This window comes from Macrobrachium nipponense, chromosome 15 (assembly GCF_015104395.2).
Source record: "Macrobrachium nipponense isolate FS-2020 chromosome 15, ASM1510439v2, whole genome shotgun sequence".
Classification (NCBI taxonomy): domain Eukaryota; kingdom Metazoa; phylum Arthropoda; class Malacostraca; order Decapoda; family Palaemonidae; genus Macrobrachium; species Macrobrachium nipponense.
This window is the reverse complement of record NC_087208.1, coordinates 3,695,658-3,714,027: the sequence shown is the minus strand read 5'-3', so window position 1 is coordinate 3,714,027 and position 18,370 is coordinate 3,695,658. Positions and strand designations below refer to the sequence as shown.

The 18,370-nt window shown below is 42.4% G+C and overlaps 1 protein-coding gene across 1 annotated transcript in view; it reads right to left on the bottom strand.

Moving 5' to 3' along the window:
- Window positions 1-13,004: 13,004 nt before the first annotated feature.
- LOC135226974 (V-type proton ATPase subunit E-like) overlaps window positions 13,005-18,370 on the bottom strand; it is a 33,518-nt gene continuing 28,152 nt past the window's right edge. The window contains exon 4 of the mRNA XM_064266678.1: window positions 13,005-13,204. Coding sequence (XP_064122748.1) covers window positions 13,108-13,204 — 97 coding nt within the window. The 3' untranslated portion in view covers window positions 13,005-13,107. The remainder of the gene's footprint in view (window positions 13,205-18,370) is intronic.

Sequence of the window (18,370 nt, the reverse complement as noted above, 5' to 3'; positions counted from 1 at the left end):
GACATCAAGGCATAAATCAAAGAATGACTTATCTAGCGAATCTCTCTCTCTCTCTCTCCATTAATAAACCTCCATGTTATCTTTATCATCATTATTATATATATATATATATATATATATATATATATATATATATATATATATATATATATACTATATATAAGTGGCAACAGAGAGAGAGAGAGAGAGAGGAGAGAGAGAGAGAGAGATGGACTGTCGGACTGAAATATAGAGTTTAGGCCAAAGGCCAAGCACTGGAACCTTATGAGGTCATTCAACGCTGAAAAGGATATTGGAAGTAGGTCAACCTTTTGCAGTGGCACTATGAAATCATTGTTAAGAGAGGGTTAAGGATGGCAAGATGGAAGGAAAGGAAATATGAAAGGAGGTACAGTAATAGGAATGAAAGAGGGTTGGAAGGAATCTTTCTGTCCTTGGAATCGAAATCAGCCTTTTTTTATAGTCTGCAACATGACGCCTGATTGGTAAGATTGGAATTATTGACTTTTTTCTGTACTCACGAAATTAAGTTACAAACATCCCATTGATACAGTACAATTCACCCGTGTTATTTTGATGTTTAGATATTGTTCATTATGATAACCTTTTCAGAAACCCATTCATGAAATTAAAATGATTGCATGCCATTTTCACAACACTATTTCGTAGGTGTTCGTACGAAAGTAATAGAAGGTGATAAAGGGGACACAAAAAGCGGGGATCATGGTAAATGAATCAATATATCATGATATACCTTCAAGTGTAAACATATACATTATTGGATATTTTCAGTAAAGAAGTATCTTTCTATTATCATGTCACTTGGCAAATTTTGATACAATTTTGTCCATATCGATAGATTTGGCTCTTGCCGCGTGGTTTCCAAGGGCAGTAAATGAGGACAATCGTAAATCATCCATGGCGCTGTGCAGATAATTTTTTATTAGCCTCATCGATGAAAAACTTCTTTCACGTTCAGCTGATGTGGAAGGAAGAACTATGGCTATTGTCAGAAGTTTGTACAAGTCAGGAAAGACATCTTTGTAAGGTGGCATGAATGACGACAGTTGTACAAGAGTGGTGATCATATGACTCCCTCTGATTCCTTGCGCTGAATGAGACTTTTGGCTTGCCGTACTTCTACAGCTAAATCAGACAGTTCAACTCCATACTGGACTGCCATTGGTTCAATGGTCTCTGCATTAAAAAAATTTGGAGCTTCTTCGATTCAGTGCTGAAATCGATCTCAGTAACTGTTTATCTTCGCTGAATCTAGTCAAGTTCTGCTAGAAAGCGGTCAAGCACTGGGTAGAACAGATTTGCAATACAAAAGTCATGTTTTTGAGTCGGGTGTTTCTTGCTGGCCAAGGTAGTACTTGTTGCAAAGCCATCAAGCAGGGAAGATTGTTGTCTTTTTCTTCCTGATTTAGAAACAAATCTTACTGGGATGTCTAGTTCCTTTTGCCCATGTCTTTTGCTTTAGACCAAAGAATGTCCCGATTTGAACCCAGTCTCTCTTGCTCCAGCTCATCACGTAGAGTCTCAACCATGTCAGCAGCAGCGCTACATCAAGTGTAGGTGATTGCAACATATCTGACAGCAGTTTGGTTCTGTGCAGCAGAGTTTTTTCAAACACACAGGCTTATGATGAATAAGAAGTTGACTGCGTTCAAGAGTCCAGCTTGCATCAGTAGCTCGCTTGCCAGGGTGTTCATTGGCTACTTTCTCCAGAATTTGGAAAATAGCTGGTAGTTTCAGCAGCATTACTTTGCAGGCTGCATACTGACATGCCCATCTTGTGTCACTCAATTTTTTAAGCTTTGGGGTTGTTTTGTCCAGTAGGTTGTGGTGTTTTTGCAGGAACAACTCGTGCAGCACAGCTGATGACATGAACACATATATGGATTCCAACAATCCAAAGAACTGGTCTGCAATCTTGACAGAGTTAACATCCACAATCACCAAGTTTAGGCAGTGATTATAACAATGAATATAAGTTGCTTCTGGTGCAGCCTCTTCTCGGAAAAGTTTTTGTACACCAGCATTTGTCCCACTCATTACTGAGGCCCATCATATGTTTGACCAACGCAATTGCAATTCTTTGCATCAATATTACATGTCGGTAACATTTCACATATGCTGTTTTTAAGATACTCTTCAATTAGTTCATGCAGTCTTACGAACCCCAAAAACTCCTCTGTAGGGTATGATCAAACAAATACCTAACAACAACAGATAGCTGTTCTCTTCCACTAATGTCATTTGACCCATCAACCATTATAGAAAACCAATTAGATTGATAAAGCTCATCCGTTATTTCATCAAGGACGGTTTCGGCCCTGATTCCAATAATTTCATTCCGAATGGTAGGAATGGTGTATTTGGCATTCTTGGAAGACAGACGGGTTTTGATAATGGGATCTTTTTCACTGATGAGTTCCATTATTTCAAGAAAATTGCCCTTATTCATACTGTCAGGACCTTCATGATGACCCATTTGTGCAATTTTTTGACGAGCTGTTAGGCATAAAACTTTGGCCACCTCCATGATATAATGCCTATTTTCTGCTACAGTTTTATCATGGGTAAATGTTAAGGACTTAGCTATAGTGTTTCCCCTAGCTATGTGTTCTTCAAAATCTTTCGAAGAACATGGAGTACCTATGAAAATCACTTTTCTCATGTTTTGAGAAGCCAGCATCTTTTTCTGTTGCTTTCTTCCACTGTCTGTACCCAGTAGACACAAAGGCTGTGTCAGAGGCTTTATTTGGCTGTGGAAAGTTCCTACAGCAAAAGCAATATGCAGCGTCTGTCATTACGGAGTATTCCAGCCAGGAATGACTTGTATACCAAGATGCCTTAAATGATCTCAGTCTGTTGCCAATTTGACGAGTTGGAAAACATGCCAGAGCTGGTAGCACGGGTTTTTCTGTTTTACCTTGACTGATATCTGTTGGTCCTGGTGGTCTTATTGTAAGTATTTCACGATGGGCTGTAATTTAATCATTCGTACCTGCAGGTTTGTTGTAAGTACGTACTCCCACATTCTGTTAGATCTACATCTTCACTATCGGAAGTAGTCATGTCATCCTCCCAAAATGTATTTTCATTTTCAATCTTCCCCTCCTTTATTCAAGTCATGACGCTTAGAAGGACTATCACATAAATCGGATTCTGCTGGTGCCCGTTTAGAGAAGAAAGTTTTTATGCTACTCTGTTTCTGCATATTGATTTTCTAGGCTATGTTCTTATATTCAAACATATACTACCATACTAATACTAAAGTAGAAGCTCGAAAACCACCACCGTTACCACCCAAACATCAGTAGCCTGCAAGCAGAGACCAAATATTTCAGGAATTTCAAGTTACTAAACAAAACAGAAAATTTATACAGGAAACTTCACTAAACACCTATTAAATTGGCTCTGTAATTATGTGAAACATTAAGAACATATATATATATATATATATATATATATATATATATATATAAATAAAGGTGGTTTTTTTGCCACGAAGGAAAAAAAATGAAAAAACGAGTTGGCCGAGTACTTTGGGCGGTCCCTATTCGGGGAAAACCCTTTACTGAGGCATACTGGTTTTACAAAGAACACCATAGTCAAAAGAAGGCTTAATATACAAACTGACACTACCAAATTAGCCATAAGGGCGATTTTCACTCTACAGAGAGGAGGAGGAGTCATAGGCTAGCCACCCACCTTGAAGGAGGGACCCGCGGTAAACAAGTGATTCTTCCAGAAAAAACAGTTCATTTTGAAAACAACACAGGAGCATAGACAATTTAATATCATGAATTTTTACACAAATTTTCCCAACAAAAAATTATTATTAATGAAGAGACGAAGGAAAATATAAATATATATATAAATATTTATATTTTCTTGGTTCTCTTCATTAATAATAATTTTTTTGTTGGGAAAATTTGTGTAAAAATTCATGATATTAAATTGTATATGCTCCTGTGTTGTTTTCAAAATGAACTGTTTTTTCTGGAAGAATCACTTGTTTACCGCGGGTATCCTTCAAGGTGTGGCTAGCCTATGACTCCTCCTCCTCTCTGTAGAGTGAAAATCGCCCTTATGGCTAATTTTGGTAGTGTCAGTTTGTATATTAAGCCTTCTTTTGACTATGGTGTTTCTTTGTAAAACCAGTATGCCTCAGTAAAGGGTCCGAATAGGACCGAAAGTACTCGGCCAACTCGTTTTTTCTTTTTTATTTTTTTCCTTCGTGGCAAAAAAAAAAAACTTTATTTATACATAGCATCACGTTTTATATACTTCGTGATCAAGTTATTCATATATATATATATATTTATATATATATATAATATATATATATAATATATAGATATTGTACAAGACATTTCATATTTTACAAGGCGATAGGAAAGACTAGTAATGATTAAGAATTTGGTATTTTAATTGCCCTACTCTTGGTACCATCAAACTGTCTTTCCTGTCGTCCAGTCTTTAAAGATGGGTAGTTTCCCAGCAAACACACAAGTATTGGTCATACATTGACCCATTGCCGGAGATCCTGACTTTTGGACATTGGCTCTGCCCCATCAACACGTTGGTGATGCGGCTTCGTGTTGAAAAAGTAGTTTTTCAACGCATCCATCTAACACTGCGAGCATCATGATGCATAGTGTGTACGGGGCTTTACTCACCTGTATCATACCAGTCCACCAAATGACGTGTCTATTACTCAACCCGCCTGAAGGAAGAAGGAAAGGTACAAGAGAAAGAAAGAGACCAGCCAACTCACTCATTCTCTCATTCACACAATCATCTTCAGTAAGATACAAACGTGACCTGTTAAGGGCAACGATGAATTACCAATATGTTGGGCAACCACTATAAGACATAGGAAACATTATCCCATTATCCTATTGTTAAGACCTCAGGTTTGTAGCTACGAAAAATACAAATTGTCTTAGAAAATTTGTCATTTATGCAACATCCTAGGCTGGGTAAACTTTGAGGTCGGCTAGTTTAAGAAAAAACACATCAATGGAAAGAGGAAGATGCAAATGTACATGGTGTAAAAAAAAAAAATATATTCCTTACCTTCTACAAGAAGTTGAAAATGACTTGTGGGGCCTCTTTTACAAAATAACCGTAAATTTTAACTAGTTGTACTATATGTTTTTTCTAATAGATAGTTATTTTTTGTAAAATTATAATTACGGCTCATAAAATATCAAAATAGACAAGAACTAAAATCAGTAACAAATTTTGAGCATATTTGTTGTAAAAATATTTATGTAAATTGACTGAGATCGAAACTCCAGTAACTTGGTTGGAGGCAGATTATAAATCTTGTCACCTTAAGTTTTTAAGTAGGGTTCCCTTTTGTAACAGGCAGTCTTAGTTTGCCCTTCAGGGGAATGGGTTTTGTTGTTTGTAGGAAATCTAGGAGCTTGAACTGTTCATCACCTTTGATGACACCAAGGCTTTGGAGATGTTGATAGGTCACCTGGTAATTACTAATAGGTTTGTAGGAAATCTACAAACTTCTGTTAATGTAAAACGTTGGTGATTCCATTAGAAACACTTGAGATACCAAGTTCATATATAATGGCACAAGTACAGGAATTAAGTGCACTAATTTTTGGTTTGGTTGGGGGTTACCCATCAAAAGCCTAGTATATCTAATAATTCAGCCTTCATAAAATGAAATTTTCATTATTAAAATGAAGTTTTATTGTATACTTACCGAACAATTATAGAGCCGTGATTTCCACGAGCGGCAGGATACTAAATTCAAATTTAGCGCGTCGGCGTCGCCAACACTGGTGGTGATGACGTCATCTCCCTCCACTCGCGGGAGAACCAGGTACAACTGCCCAGGTGAATCCAATTCTTTCTGCCCGTCCGTCCACCTAAGGGGAGGAGGGTGGGTATAATCTATAATTGTTTCGGTAAGTATACAAATAAAACTTCATTTTAATAATGAAAATTTCATTTTTATTGTATTGGTCTTACCGAACAATTATAGAGCTGATTACACATTTATGGAAGGTGGGTTATTCAGTGGACCACTAGTATTTTTAAATGGTTACATTTATTGCAATACCAGTAAACACTCAAGGTGTCTGTTGTACCTTACCTTGTAAGAGAGCTACAGCAGACTGTTACTGCCTCTGGTCGGTGCTCTTCTTACTATTGTAGAGGAATTGGAATTTGACCAAAGTTAGCCTCTACAGGAGTGGGAATCCTTCCGTAGTTCAAGCGAGTCAAGGCAGACTGACGGAGGATAGTAACAACAAAGATTGCCCTTGCCCTGGGCTAAGACCAGAAATTCAATCATACAAAACATTTTGTCACCAACACCAGATTTAAAAAAACATATATACCCCAACCATGTAAAATCTGACCTAACAGACTGGTGAGTATCCCAGGTACTCAGTACCCCCAGCTTCCCTTGAACTCGACAACCTATTCAAGGTGAAAAGTTAGCATAGAGGTGACGACCCCTGTGCCGTTTCTCCCAACACCATGCCAGAAACCGCCACCGGACCTAACGTTTTACAATTCTCGAAACCGTTTCTATCTCTTTGAGATAATGACTCGCAAAAACCGAATTCGATCTCCAGACGTGCTCTGAAGAATCGAAGCTAAAGATAAATTCTTTCTGAATGCTAAAGAAGTTGCCACTGCTCTAACCTCGTGAGCTTTTTAACTCTCAGAACGGAAGATTGTCGTTCTCGGACTGCGAGTGAGCTTCCCTGATAAGCTCTCTAATAAGAACGATATAGCATTCTTAGAAAGAGGCGAGAGGGATTTTGAACCGAGGTCCAGAGCTTAGAAGATTGTCCTCTGATACCCTTAGTGGCAAACAGATACTGCTTAATAGCCCCTGACTGGACATAAGAGCCTTTCTTCCTCCTCATTTCCAACCAAATCAGATAAGTTCCTTACACAAAACTCCTCCGGACCCAAGGATTAGAAGGATTCTCATTTTTGGCTAGAAAGGTCAAAGATACCGAAAATACAGCATTGCCTTGCGAGAAACCGACTCTTTTGTCTATAGCGTGCAATTCGCTGCACGCTTAGCAGAAGCTAGTGCAATAAGAAAGAGTGCCTTCTTAGTCAAGTTCCTGAGTGAAGCCGACTTCAAAGGCTCAACGGTGGGGGCCCCATGAGGAACTTAAGCACCACACTCTAAGTTCCAAGCCACGGTGATCTTGCGGGAGCTTAGTGGTTTCGAAAGACCTAATGAGGTCCGACAGATCTGAATTGGAGGAAATATCCAAACCTCGATGTCGAAAAACCGAAGAGAGCATGGCTCTATATCCTCTGATCGTCGAAGGAGCCAGTTTCTTAGAGTTCCTAAGAAATAGAAGAAAATCTGCTATTTCTGTTAAAGAGGTCGCAGAAGTAGAGACTTTAGCACTTCTACACCACTCTCTGAAGATTCTCCACTTCCCTTGATAGAGTTTGTTAGAAGACTCTCTCCCTACAACGAGCGATAGCTTCTGCAGCTCTTCTTGAAAATCCTTTCGCTCTGACAAGATTCCGGACAGTCTGAACCCTGTCAGAGCTAGAGCGGACAAGTTTTGGTGGAACCTCTTGAAGTGAGGTTGTTTGAGAAGCCACTTCTCTGGAGGAAGAAGTCTGGGGGAAGATCTACTAACAACTGGAGAAGGTCGGGAACCACTCTTTTCCTGGGCCCAAAAGGGAGCGATTAACGTTAGCGTTACATTGCTGTGCGACATGAACTTGTTTCAGCACCTCTCTTATTAGACCGAAACGGAGGGAATGCATAAGCTTCCAGACCCGACCAATCCAACAGCATTGCGTCCCACCGACCAAGCTAGAGGATCTGGGACTGGAGAACAAAAGAGAGGAAGACGGTTGTTTCCTCGATGTCGCGAACAGGTCTATTGACGGTCGTCCCCAAAGGCGCCAAAGTTTCTGACAAATCTTGTTGTCCAAAGTCCACTCCAGAGGTAACACTTGCTGTTTGACGACTTAACTCGTCCGCCAGGACGTTCATCTTTCCCGGAACAAATCTCGGGACTAGCTGAACCTTCGCTTCGTTTTGACCACAGGAGGAGATCCTTGGCTACTTCCGTTAACAGAGAGAAAAGACCGAGTCCCCCCCCCCCTGTTTTCCGCACGTACGAGAGAGCCGTGGAGTTGTCGGAATGCACTGCCACTACTCGGCCTTCTACTAAGCTCCGAAACTGTCTGAGCCCTAAGAAAATTGCTAACAGTTCCTTTACATTTATGTGGAACTTCTTCTCCTTCTCCGACCAAGCTCCTGAAGTCCGTTGATTTCCCAGTAGGGCTCCCCAACCTGTGTCCGATGCGTCGGAAAAGAACTGTAGGTTCGGGAGGATGGGTCGTAAATCTAACCCTTCTTCCAACCTTGCTCGAGAGAGCCACCACCTTAGGTCCTCTTTTATTTGATCTGTGACAGGAAAGGTAATCGAGTCTGGTTGTGTCTTCCTGCACCAAGAGGCTCTCAGGAAAAACTGCAGAGGTCCTCATGTGCATCTTCCCAACGTCACAAATTTCTCCACTGACGTCAATTTGCCCAGGAGCCTCATCCACTGATTGGCAGAACTTACCTTTTTGTCCAAGAACTCCTGAACTGTCTCCAGACGCCTTGAACCCTCCCTCTTCGGGGACAGAAAGCCCGAAAAACTTGAGCATTCAGAATCATCCCCAAATAAAGGATGCTCTGAGATGGAACCAACTGGGACTTCTGTTTTGTTGACCAGAATTCCTAACTTTCTGGCAAGATCCAGAGTTGTTCCAAGGTCCTTCATGCACCGACTCTCTGATTCCGACCGGAGAAGCCAATCGTCCAGATAGAGGGAGATTCTTACTCCTATATGTGTAGCCAGCTTCCTATTCGGGGATAGAACCCTGGTGAAAACTTGAGGAGCGGTCGCTAGTCCGAAGCAAAGCGCCCGAAACTGAACACCTTGCCCTTCTCGAAACATTGAACCTCAGGTACTTCCGAGATTCGCGATGTATCGGAATGTGAAAATAAGCGTCTTGCATGTCCAGAGAGACCATCCAATCCCCCTGGTCTGATGGACTCCAGAACCGACCGAGCGGTCCCTCCATATGAAAATTTTGTTTTGGTTTTTTCTGGACATGCAAGTTTTCAGGGCGCTCACATCCAAAACCGGCCTCCAGCCCCCTGATGACTTGGGAACTACAAAAAGGCGATTGTAAAAGCCTGGAGGAAAATCCCCTTCTATCTGTTCTATCGCTTCTTTGAGAACAAGCGCTTCCACTTCTGCGGCTAGCGCCAGAAATTTGTCTGAGCCCGGAGAGTATGCCTGGAATGGAATTGCTTGGCACAGGTGAGAGCGAGGGAGGTGAAACGAGAGGAATACGATAGCCGAACTTGAGTACTTGCACTACCCAGGCTTCTGCTCCTCTGTTTTCCCATTCCTCCCAAAACAGAGCCAGCCTGGCTCCACTGGTGCATGAAGAACCGAGCTTTCATTTGGAAGGTTTGTTAACCTTGGCCGAGGCCTTAGACTGAGGTCGCAAATTCGATTTCGGCCGAAAGAAGCGCTTGGGTTTTCTCCCTCGAAAAGGCGCTTGGGCCAGAGGAGAAACCGAAGGAACAGTCTCCACAGGAGCTTTAGGTCTCTTAGTAGACTGTGCCAGTAAATCCGAAGTAGATTTCTTATCTAGCGCAGACGAAAATTGACAACACTACATCGTCTGGAAAAAGTTATCTTTCACAAAAGGAGCAAACAAAGAGAGCAGACTTCGTTTGGGACGTAACCCTTTTAGAAGCAAAGGAGCACCAAAGTTGCCTTTTCTTAAGGGTACCAAAGCGATGAGCGAAGCTAACATCACATCCATCCCTAATGGATTTGTCCGCACAGGACAGAACACCAATCCAATCCTCCGCTAACTCCTGGGAAAGAGAAGGACAGTCTTCGATCTTGGCCGCTAAAGCGCCAATAGTCCAATCAAGGAAGCTAAAGACTTCCAAAAGTTTAAATTGATTCTTTACAACGTGGTCCAACTCAGGCGCTGTAAAGAAAACTTTCGCTGCGGCGAAAGCAGATCTTCTAGAGGAGTCGATTAAACTGGAGAAGTCTCCCTGGGAGGAGGCAGCAAACAAACTCCCAGAGAAGGAGCTTCCCTTCCCCAGTTACTAAAACCTATACCTCTTACGAAGCAACTAGAGGGAGGGTAAGCAAAAAGAGCCTTCCCTAAGTCTCTTTTCATAGACATCCATTTCTCCGTCTCTTTCAACGAATGTCTAACCGCTTTAGATAGAACAAGTTTTGGGAGGAGAGGGTCTGAAGTTTTCCTCCTCATCAAAAAGTCGAAGTGGGGAGCGCGGAGCCGCTTTCTCAAAATAATCTGATAAGATACCAGAAGAAATCTAAGGAGACGTGAATAACACGAGAGGTGATGTGATCCCTCCTCCTCTACTTCTTCTTCATTCTCCGATACCGCCGAAGAAGTAGACGGAACTACAACCGGATCTGAAGGTTTCGAACCACCCTTGGACTCATTCATCCAGTTGGTTAACATCTCTAACTGCTTGCGCAAAGGCGCCAGAGACGAATCAAAAACAGTTAACGTAGGCTTGGAAGAGCCTAAATGTTCAGCAGGAGGCGGAAAAACTACTTGCGCCTCGCTCGGAGCCGCCGAAATTCGAGGCGAAACAGGCGCATCAGGCCGTAACAGACGAAAAAGCGCCTAAAGAAACACCCTTAGAACTGCTAGCTACAGCGCTAAAACCACAATCTCTACTAGTAGATGGAGCCGAAAAAGGCACAGATTGAGGCGCGAACGAACGAGCCGCTAACGGTCGAGGCGCAACCCTACTCTCAGGCTCCTTATACCGCTTGACTGGAGGAGGCGAAGAATCGGCGCCTGAACGCCTCTTTAAGGGACGCGAAACGGGCGAATCTCGCCAAGAGCGCCGTGCGACCGGAGACGAATCGCTTGAATCATTTGAAAGGCGTCTGACCGCAACACCTTTCCAACGCTTAACCGAGCCCTGTTGAGGCGCAACAGGCTCAACAAGAGAGGCGCCTGTCTGTGGGCAAATCCCGATCGACTCCCTGGACTTCCGGTATGTCTTCTCCCCGGTGCGGGGGAGCTGGACAGTGACCTTTGTCTAGGGAGACGTGTCAGGACAGACAGACGCACCCTCAACTACACTCTTACCTGAGGCCGCTTTTCTCCAAAAACGTCTTAATTACCAAGTTGCAAAACCGTATTCGCTAGTACCGAAAAATTTCTGATCTAACCTCGATTCCAGAACTGCAATGGTGTCGGAAGAAACTACACGGGAAGCCGAGAAGTGGGATTAGTAGGAGGAATAGGAGGTGTAGTTAAAGGAGACATAACAATTTGAGAGAAACAGAAGGAACAGATGCATCGCAAGACGAAGCAGAGCTAAGTCTACTTTCCCTAAGCGCTGCTTTTCAAATTCTGTCTTTAGCTAATTTCTCCGAGTATGAACTAAAAAACTTCCATTGAGAATCAGTCCAATCACTTACACTCGTTACATGTTCGATCTGCTGAACAAACCTGTCCCCTACACTTAACACATTTAGTGTGAGAATCATACTCTAGCTGGATAATCTAGTTTTACATCCTGAGATTGCAAAACCTAACTCCCGACGGACTAGAATCCGACATGGCAACGCCTAAATAAAAAGCAACAAAATTAACAACAACGCCAAAAAAGCAAAAAGTACTTCACCAATTCCGAAGATCAATCCACAAAAGAAAAAAGCGAAGCAAAGTATCCAACCGCACCGACCACCGATGTTCACCGGACGCCGGCAGGAAAAGAATTGGATTCACCTGGGCAGTTGTACCTGGTTCTCCCGCGAGTGGAGGGAGATGACGTCATCACCACCAGTGTTGGCGACGCCGACGCGCTAAATTTGAATTTAGTATCCTGCCGCTCGTGGAAATCACGGCTCTATAATTGTTCGGTAAGACTACTACATAAAATTATTAAATAATTTTATGTTCATTTGCTGTGGCCAAACAATATTTATAAATAGGCCCACTGTCAGAGAACACAATTTCTTAAATTTAAAACAAATACATGTAATTATGAATTAAATGCCAAGATATGCAACTTGCCAAATATTTTCAATTGCAAGAAAAAAATTAAAAGTTGCTGTGATTTAAACACTGTTGCCACACGATATGACATTATATTGCTGGACTGAATTGTGGAAAACAAAGATGTGTAATGATTTTCATATAAAAAACAGGAACAAGGCAAAAGTAAAGAAATTAAGTAAGAGTATAATTTTTATTCTCACTGTCTACATTAACAGTACTCCCATTAAATTATGAACTTTTACAATTTTCAAACAAAGGTCAAGGCTTACTGAAATTTCTGAAACACTAGGAAATTTGAGAATGACAGCTCATCAGTACTTGCAAGGAAAATTAATCACTCTAATGTTTCAGGATTTACCTCTAACCTCGTGTAGTATTTACAATGATGATTCTGAAAGAGCATCTTAATTTGCAAGTCTGATCTGGTGAGACAATTATTTACAAAAATAACTAATAATGATTTTTAAAGACTATCAATTTTTTTTTACAGAAACCATTATTAGTTAATAAATATACAGAAAAATTTCTTCATTCAACATACAGCCTGGTAAGTACACAAACCTTTCTACCTGGTAAGCCCTTCTTGGTGCTTGACTTGAGTGGTTAAATTCTAACGTACAGCTTTTTACTTTTAAGTCTAACAATGGATTTTGCAGTCATCAACAAATTTTGTCTTCACCCACCATGAAAATTTAGTCACAAAACTGTAAAAAGCATCCTCTACTTTCTGCCAACAAACAGATCAACCTGGAATGTCATGTAAAAATAAAAGAGAAACCCACATAATCCTTTCACAACATGCTTAATAGTGAAGAATCCACAAAACAGCAACACTATCTATATAGATCGCACATACAAGACCCTCCAAATTAAAAAACAAAAATTAAAAAAAAAAAAACAACTATTACAAGGTATGGGGAGAAAAAAAAAAATTGTGCTTGGCAGATGATCTAATTATCAAATTTACGGTTTGGATTGGCACCAAAAAGCATTTCCCTTATTTCAGGAAGCATCTGTTGGGAACATCTCCAATCTGGCTTCCAAAGTGTTTGAGACCTTGATGCGGTTTCCCTTTGTGAGAAGTTCAATACCACCACAGCTGAAATTAATCAAAATTTCATTAGAACTCCAATAATGCTGCTATTATTTTTGCACATCACTATCTAAAAACAATGAAATCAACAATGAAATTTCAATTTAATGCTCAAGACAAACATGAAAAACATGGAAATTCTCTAGGACCAGCTAAGCTTATGATCTCTAAAAACTGAACTTGACTTTACATTTTGAAGGCAAATTTAAGCTAACACTACTTGTTGACTGTAAGTATGTAGTACTTAATTTATAACCAATAATGGAAATTATTGACTAGGCTTACATGAATCTTGTTTCTTGGTGTTAATTATTTGTTTTTCTTTGCTCTCTAGTTTATCCTTTGCATTTAGTTTTTTGTACAGTACTTGGATGATTAGGCAACCAAGGTTATAAGGATGGATGAATAATTTCTACTATCAAAGGCCAACAGATACAATGTGCTGAGAATTAGGTTTTGAAGAATCAACTACATACCTGTCTGGCATAATAGAACTAAAATATGGATGCGGTTCCAAATACTGCCTAATCTTTTAACTTTTAAGGTTACATCTATTCTAGTACAGTGATACACTTCATTGTAAATCCGCACACATAAAAATGAATTTTTAAAAATTAAATTGTATTTTTCATAGGTAACAAACTTGAGGTCTTAACATTAAGATAAACCTTCCTGGTGCCGAGCTGCAAATCAGAAGTAAAACAAATCAAATATTGTATAGTGGACTGGCCCTTATTTTGTGGTTTGGCAACTGCAGATTCAGCTATTCAAAGCTATTCTGGGATACATTTTTTCAATAAATTGCACGAAAATTGGTAATTTGTTGACTTTTTCGTTGAAAAAAAAAAATCACTGACTACATGTACTGTATTTTCATGTTATTTTTGTGATGAAATATATTTTTATTGTAAAAAATGATATTGTAATGATACAATTAAGTTTGTTCATACTTACCTGGCAGATATATATATAGCTGTATTTTTCCGAATCCGACAGAAATTTAAACACTTACGACACACGCAGTGGGAGTCAGGTGGTTAGTACCCATTCCCGCCGCTGGGAGGCGGGTATCAGGAATCATTCCCATTTTCTATTCATAATTTTTATTTCCACTGTCTCCTGAGGGGAGGTGGGTGGGTACTTGATTATATATATCTGCCAGGTAAGTATGAACAAACTTAATTGTATCATTACAATATCATTTTGTTCATGAAACTTACCTGTCAGATATATATATAGCTGAATCCCACCTTTGGTGGTGGGAGTAGACAGAATAGAAGATTTTAGGAAACATATATATGCAGATAATTGATATCTTGATTCCTTACCTGTTAGCATACCTGACTTCGTGGTTACTGCCGCGTAAGTCTGCTTTGTGCTACTAGAGTTGCCAGCAAGGTAGAGACCTATAAAGCTGGTGCAACACTCCAGATGATCTGTCAACAGGGGCGAGACCACGACGTGGACTAGACCATTGACCATACAAATGAGGGCAACGAAGTAAAACCAAAAACCACTGGCGTAGCCTACCAAAAGTATCCCACATAGACTAAGCTAATGGAAGGGAGATCCGCCGCAGGCGGTCAACCCCACAACCATAAACACAAGTTAAAAACTCCCCTAAACCATTAAGGTAGGATGAGCGCTACCTCCTGCCCCCAAACAGTGTCTGCAGCGACGTATGGTCCGAGCGAGTAACAATTTTCGTATGTTGCTTTCACCTCCCGCAGGTATGTGAAGCGAACACCGAATTGCTTCGCCAATAAGTGGCGCCCAAATATCTTTGATTGCCATATTTTTGTGCAAAAGCCACCGAAGTAGCAATAGCCCTCAACTCGTGGGCTTTCACTTTCAGAAGCTTCCATGTCACTTTCACTACACTTTTCATGGGCTTCCTTAACCGTACTTCTTAAGAAGAACGCCAGTGCATTCTTCGACATCGGAAGATCTTGGTTTTTTCAACAGAGCACCACAAGTTCTCCGAAGAACCTCTGCATGCTCTGGTTTCTCTGCAAATAAAACTTGAGAGCCCTGACAGGACACAGGACTCTCTCAGCTTCAGGTCCCACTAGCTCCGACAACCCTTTGATCTCGAACGTCCTCGGCCAAGGGTTGGAAGGGTTCTCGTTCTTTGCTAAGAACGTAGGACTTAAGGAACAAACTGCACTATGATCCTTGAACCCAATATGCTTGCTTATGACTTGAATTTCGCTAACCCTCTTCGCCGTCGCCAGAGCGGTTAGGAAAATGGTCTTCTTAGTAAGATTCCTAAGCGAGGCTAAATGGAGCGGTTCAAATTGACTCGACATGAGAAAACTAAGTACCCACGTCTAAGTTCCACGATGGTACTTTCGGTTGGAGAACTTTCACAGTCTCAAATGATCTAATGAGATCATGAATGTCTCTATCATTCGCTAAGTCGAGTCCTCTATGCCTGAAGACCACAGAAAGCACGCTTCTGTAGCCTTTAATCGTGGGAACGGCTAGTTTCGCTTCTTTCCTAAGGTGAAGAAGGAAATCTGCTATCTGGCTCACAGAGGTTGAGGTGGAGGAAATGCCCTTCCTTCTGCACCAACTTCTAAAGACAGCCCACTTTGATTGGTAAACTGCGATTGAGGAGGGCCTCCTTGCGGTGGCAATCGCCGTTGCCACAGGTCTTGAAAAACCCCTCGCTCTGGCCAACTTCTTGATAGTCTGAATGCAGTCAGACTCAGAGCGGGGAGGTTTTTGTGGTACCTCTCGAAGTGGGGCTGTCTGAGAGATCTTTCCTTAGGGGCAGAGTCCATTGGGAAAGTCTACTAGGAAGGACATCACCTCCGTGAACCAGTCGACCGCTGGCCAGAAGGGGGCGATGAGGGTCATTCTCGCTCCTTCTGATGCAGCGAACTTCATTACTTCCCCGAGGATTTTGAATGGGGGAAAAGCGTAAATGTCTAGTCCCGACCAATTCCACAGTAGGGCGTCTACTGCCACTGCTCCCGGGTCCAGAACTGGGGAGAGCAATACAGCGGAAGTCTCTTCGTTCGGGAAGTTGCGACGTCCACATGAGGACGTCCCCACAGCTTCCATAGCGCCTGGCATACTTCCTGATGAAGGGTCCATTCCGTCGGCAGAAGCTGTCCTTGCCGACTGAGAAGGTCCGCTCGCACGTTTTCCACGCCTGACACAAATCTTGTCAGAATCGTGACGTTTTGCGACTTCGCCCAAATCAGGATATTCTTCGCGATGGCGAACAGAGAAGGAGAGTGAGTTCCCCCTGTTTCCTGAGGTATGCCAAGGCTGTGTGTTGTCCGAGTTTATCTGAACCACTTTGTTGGAGACTTCCTCTTGGAAGAACCTTAGAGCAAGGTAAACCGCTGAAAGTTCTTCTTTAAGATTGATGTGCCAGGACACCTGTTTCCCCTCTCCAGGTGCCTGACACTTCTCTCCCTCCCAGTGTTGCTCCCCAACCCGTGGAGGACGCGTTGGAGAACAACACTAGGTGCGGGTTCCGAAGCTTGAGCGAAAGTCCTTCCGCAAGCTTCTTTGGATCCAACCACCATTTGAGGTGCTTTTTCACTTCTTCCGTCAAAAACAAGACCTCTTCTAGATCCTGTTTGCGTGACCAATTGCTTGAGAGGAAGAACTGAAGTGGTCGGAGGTGCAACCTTCCTAGAGAAACAAACTTCTCCAGTGAGGAAATGGTCCCCAGCAGACTCATCCATTCCCTCACCGAGCATGTTTCCTTCCCTAGAAAGGCTGACACTTTGTCTAGGCATTGAAGTTGTCGCCCCTGGACGGAAAAGCCCGAAAGCCACTGAGTCCATCTGAATCCCCAGATAGACTAAGGATTGAGAAGGAGTCAGATGCGATTTCTTCGAGATTCACCAGAAGTCCCAGGGACCTCGCTAACGACAGAGTCGTGTGAAGGTCCTTCAGACACCGGTCTTGCGATGAGGCTCGAATAAGCCAGTCGTCTAGGTAGAGAGAGATCCTTATTTCCGCAAGATGGAGCCACCTCGCAACGTTCTTCATAAGAACGGTGAACACCATCGGTTCCGCCGTGCTGAGACCGAAGCAGAGGTGCCCTTGCAATTGGAAAACCTTCCCTTTCAGGACAAAAACCGCAGGTATTTCCTTGATCGGGGGATGGATGGGGACGTGAAAGTATGCGTCCTGAAGGTCTAAAGAGACCATCCAATCCCCCGGTCTTTAAGGCTGCAAGCACGGATTGAGGTGTCTCCATCTTGAACTTCTGCTTGGTAACGAAGCGATTTAGACTGCTGACATCCAGAACGGGGCGCCACCCCCCTGACTGCTTCGGCACTAGGAACAGACGGTTGTAAAACCCCGGAGACTCAGGTCGAAGACCTGTTCCACCCCGCCTGCTTCTCGATCATTTGATCTAGTAGATCGTGAAGCACTTTCTGCTTTTCTCCCTGATACGAAGGAGACAAATCCTTTGGTGTCGAAGACAGCGGGGGTAACATCATGGTGAAAGGAATTCTGTACCCCTTCTTGACGATGTCCCAGAGACCAAGCGTCGGCACCTCTCTCTTCCCATGCTTTCGCGAAAAGTAGAAGTCTGGCTCCTACCGGTGGCTGAAGGGACTTCCCTCTCACTTCTTGCTCTTGGAAGGAGCGGGAGTCTTGCCTCTGAAAGAGCCTCTTCCTCGAGGGCTGGCTTCGAGGAAGAAGCAGATCAAAAGGGCTTCGATTTCTTCAAAGCAGAGGACCCAGAAGACGAAGTAGTAGTAGGCTTCCTAGAAGACTGTGCCAGAAGGTCTTGGGTTGCTTTCTCCTGGAGACTGGCCAGCTATGTCCTTTACCATAGACTGGGGGAAGAGATGTTCTGAGAAAGGAGCGAAAAGAAGATCCGCTTTTTGCGCTGGTGAGACCGACTTTGCAGTAAAACTTGCAAAAAAGTGCTCTCTTCTTAAGCAGTCCCGTGCTGAAATGAGCAGCCAATTCCTCAGAACCATCCCCTGACGGCCTTGTCCATGCAAGACAATACACTGGACAGCTCCCCCAGACTGATGGAATCAAACTCCTGGACCTGGCATCCAATACTCCTAGGCACCAGTCAAGAAAATTAAAGACCTCTAGTGTCCTGAAGAGGCCTTTAAGGTGAAAGTCTAACTCACTATGCATCCAAGAGACCTTAGAGGAAGACAGAAAAGATCTTCTGGCGGC